General features: G+C 46.0%; 1 protein-coding gene and 1 pseudogene across 1 annotated transcript; both read right to left on the bottom strand.

Annotated features, from left to right (window-relative positions):
* Positions 1-1,459: 1,459 nt before the first annotated feature.
* On the bottom strand, positions 1,460-1,947 carry LOC140470820 (histone H2A-like; annotated as a pseudogene).
* A 1,254-nt stretch (positions 1,948-3,201) lies between these two features.
* Positions 3,202-3,708, bottom strand: LOC140470823 (histone H2B 1/2-like). Its single transcript, XM_072566805.1, has one exon. The coding sequence runs from the start codon at positions 3,706-3,708 to the stop codon at positions 3,253-3,255; it is 456 nt and encodes a 151-aa protein (XP_072422906.1). The 3' UTR covers positions 3,202-3,252.
* Positions 3,709-4,195: the final 487 nt, after the last annotated feature.

The following is a 4,195-nucleotide window of genomic DNA, read 5'->3' as shown; positions in this document are numbered from 1 at the left end:
GGTCTAAATTGGGAGCACACTAGCTTTCGGAGCGCCGCTCCTTCATCAGGTGTTAGTGGAGGGCACAATTGTAAAGTACACAATTTATAGCAAATTTTACAGTGTTGTAAATTGGCATAGACAGAGAACACAGGGGACTCACACCTTCAACATACTGTCCAGCTATCACCCATTGTTACAGCTAACCTGAGAATGCAAATTTTAAAAACGGTTTTGTGATTTACACATGAAAGAAATGAAACTATCATGGTATTCGAACAAATCAAGGTATTTTTAAATGTATAATTTCAGTTACATCGCACTGTAAATTTTTGCTATAAATTCTGTGCTTTACAATTGTGTCCTCCACAACCACCTGATGAAGGAGCGGCGCTCTGAAAGCTTGTGTGCTTCCAATTAAACCTGTTCGACTACAACCTGATGTTGTGTGATTTTTAATTTTGGAGAGAAAAGGTTCAGTCCCAGATACAGTTGGGGTTGGAGTGAGCTGGATGATCAAATCCATTTCCTTGCTCTGTCTGTCACTCAGTTTCCTCTCCGGACCCGCCTCTCACTCTGTCAGCTCTTTCTCAGTCAGGTCGGGCTGTATAAAAAAAAGGAAGGGGAGACTGGTTATTTCACATTTATCGCGACTTTAAAATGATTTGAATTGCGAAAAATGTACTAATGCCGTGTTCTGCAGAGAGTATTCACAGTGGATCCGCTTCGTTGCTGTTTACTGTAGCACCAATGATTTTATAATTGCATGTATTCCTACAGTGTAGATAATAAGCTATTCGGTCAACCAAGACTGTACTGTAATCTGGTTATTCCATGTAAAGAATCCCTTCGTCACTTTTGAGATGCAGAAACAACATTTGGCCATTCTGCCCATCCAGCTTATTCTGCCATTCGATCCTAGTCGATGTTTCTCAAACTTATTCTTGTGCCTGCAGCAAGTTTTACAGAGGAGGATATATGAGCACGTACACGTGGATTGCTTTTTCGATTACGAAATTAAAGTTCAGACAATTTCACTTTACCCCGTTCCCGCCTTTACAGCTGAAAATTTCTCACTGGTGTTCAATCTGCTCTCTCTCTCTCTCCAAAGGCAGGGGACTTAATATGGACCGAGCAGAGAATAAAGCGCAGAGGGTCAGGGACTGTTCCTTACTGTATTCTGAGGCGTTACTGTAATGGGTCAACCCAGCTCTTCCTACTGCACTTAAAGGAAATGTAAATCTAATGTGAGGTCAAACCTGATCGCGGACGTTCGTGCCGCCATTCTATAACTGAAGACCGAGATCACTCAGGCAGTGACCGTTCAATAAGAAATCCTGTAGTTCAGGACACTCATACAATTGCATTTTATGATAAATTCTTCCTCTGATAACAGACAGTAACAGCATCCAATTAAATGGAGCGTGGAATTCATTGGTGTCAGGTACAAATGCGAGGGCTCTCCACATTAAAGGGAAAATAATCAATCCGACAGAGTTTAGCTCCTTTCACAAATGCTGTGAGTGGCTCTGAAAAGAGCCTTTGGGTTGTCTGATTCAAGAATGGTCTCTTCACTTTTTAGTGGCTCCCCCAGCGGCGGATTTCTTGGGCAGCAGCACGGCCTGGATATTAGGCAGCACCCCGCCCTGAGCGATGGTCACCCCTCCCAGCAGCTTGTTGAGCTCCTCGTCGTTGCGCACGGCCAGCTGTAGGTGCCTGGGGATGATGCGGGTCTTCTTGTTGTCCCGGGCCGCGTTGCCGGCCAGCTCCAGGATTTCAGCCGTCAGATACTCCAGCACCGCAGCCAGATAGACTGGCGCTCCGGCACCCACACGCTCAGCATAGTTACCCTTTCTCAGGTGCCTGTGAACACGGCCCACCGGGAACTGCAGGCCAGCCCGGGACGACCGAGACTTCGCCTTGGCGCGACCTTTCCCACTGCCCTTTCCTCTTCCAGACATAGTCACAATCTCACCAGCACTTTCAGAGAGAATACTACACTCCGCCCACATCGCGGCCCCTTATACCTTCGGGAGGGATGGTGGGGCGGCCGTTTCTGATTGGTCCCATTGTTCAGCCCCTCCTAATGTTGTTTCAATTCCCAATCAGATATCTGCCTCATTCCCCAATCCGGAGAGGGCACGGGGAGGAGGGCGGAAAGTACCGGCGCTAAATCATCAACCGCCTTCTTTCTAATTTGAAAAGCCCGCCAATTTTCAAACAAAGGAGTATGTTTTGCACTAAAAAAAGTACAAAAAAACGGAATAAGTTTAAAAAATACTCGTTAATTTACTTTTAGTCTACAACTGTATACTTCACACGGTCTTTCTTTCCCTCATTCCATCCACACACCACCCCCCGTATCTGTCCATTTCTGATCTTGAGTGGGTTATTTTCTAAACCTTGAAAAAAGACTGAAACAAAAGTGGCCAAACATTCTGGTCTGATAAAGCAGCACACAACATTCTTCTGGCTCAGTATCAATGGCGAACACGGTGTTTACACGATATTTTAAAGGTGGCCTCCCTTATCGGTCTCGATCAGATTCAGCAAAAGTCACATTTCAGCCCGGCAGCCGTTTTGGTGTTCTCTCGGTTCACTTTCTGCTGTCGGTGAGAAGCTGTCAACGTGCTTTGCCTTTTGCATTCTGAAAAATCGGATTAAAACCGCGCATTGTCAATGTAAAAATACATTGTAAAATGTAAAAGATTAAAATACATCAATCCATGGGACTGAAGGCTGTAGACATTTCCATTTGGTTAGTCATGATGAAAATAAGTGTTAAAAGTCTCGGTGGAATGTTAACAACTTGAACAAGTACGATGAAAAGACTCATTTTTTTTCATCTGCTCTCTCTTTACACAGACAAGGAAGGGCTTGGTCATGTAGTCACTCCCCTCGCCTCGTCAATTTGCAACGCACTTATAAAAAATTAAATATAGTATGTGACTAAAAATACCTGGCCAACAATCACAAGCAGACCAGAGCAAATCAATCTTAAAAAAGACTCAGTGCTTAATCTGCTGTCTCTCCACTGACAGGGGAAGGGGCTGTTTGTGATGTATTCTTACCCCACCCCCTTCATTCCCGCATCTCTCAAAATTGCAAACCAATTATAAAAGCGAATGTAGTACGAAAAGTTAAAATACCTTATCAACATGCAAACTAAAATAAACAATTCTTAAAGGAATGGTTCAGCTGTCTCAAGGAGGTTGTGGGTGGCTCTTAAAAGAGCCTTTGGGTTGTGAATGTGTTTCAGTGCAGTGCGGTCCTTCACTTGGAGCTGGTGTACTTGGTCACCGCCTTTGTACCCTCCGACACGGCGTGCTTGGCCAGCTCCCCGGGCAGCAGCAGCCGCACGGCGGTCTGGATCTCCCGGGAGCTGATGGTGCTGCGCTTGTTGTAATGGGCCAGGCGGGAAGCTTCCCCCGCGATACGCTCGAAAATATCGCTGACGAATGAGTTCATGATGCTCATGGCCTTGGAGGAGATGCCGGTGTCAGGGTGAACCTGCTTCATCACTTTGTAGATGTAGATGTAGAAACTTTCTTTCCTGGTCCTTTTCCTCTTCTTGCCGCCCTTCGCTGGCGCCTTCTTGATGATTTTCTTCGCGCCCTTCTTGGAGGTTTGCTGAGCTTTCTTCTCATCAGCCATAGCGCCGCTCACTTTCAGACACAGACTAAGGGAAAGTGGGCTCAGAGCTCCCTTTTTATAGACTGACGGCGTCATCAATGCTAATGAGGGATGGGGGAAGGTCTGGTTCCTGATTGGGTAGTGTACACGGAGTCATTCCCATACACTCAGTCTCTGTGCTTGGTTAGAGTGGAACGCAATGTGGATCTGTCAGAGTCTGCAACGATATGTGAAGTGGATGGTGATTCTGTTCCTGGATTAGTGTTGCTGGAAGAGCACAGCAGTTCAGGCAGCATCCAAGGAGCTTCGAAATCGACGTTTCGGGCAAAAGCCTTTCATCAGGAATAAAGGCAGTGAGCTTGAAGCGTGGAGAGATAAGCTATCGGTGATTCTGTTCCTGTCAGTCTGATTGAGGGAGATTTATTTTGTGCCTGTCACACAGAAAGTGACTGTGGTATTGGCTCTGTTTCCTTTTGCTCGCTGTGATGGTGTGTGAGTGGAAGGGTGTGTTTCTAGCTCCGCATGCCTGTTTCCGGTCCTCTGTCTGGGCTGGAATTAACACTGAGCTTGCCACTTTTCTCAG

Source organism: Chiloscyllium punctatum, chromosome 52, assembly GCF_047496795.1.
Source record: "Chiloscyllium punctatum isolate Juve2018m chromosome 52, sChiPun1.3, whole genome shotgun sequence".
In the NCBI taxonomy this organism is placed as follows: Eukaryota; Metazoa; Chordata; class Chondrichthyes; order Orectolobiformes; family Hemiscylliidae; genus Chiloscyllium; species Chiloscyllium punctatum.
The sequence above is the reverse complement of the archived record's forward strand: the minus strand, read 5'-3'. Positions and strand labels throughout refer to the sequence as shown.

Coding starts and splice junctions, on each gene's coding strand:
- LOC140470823 (XM_072566805.1), bottom strand. CDS start 3,708: ATGACGCCGTCAGTCTATAAAAAGGGAGCTCTGAGCCCACTTTCCCTT.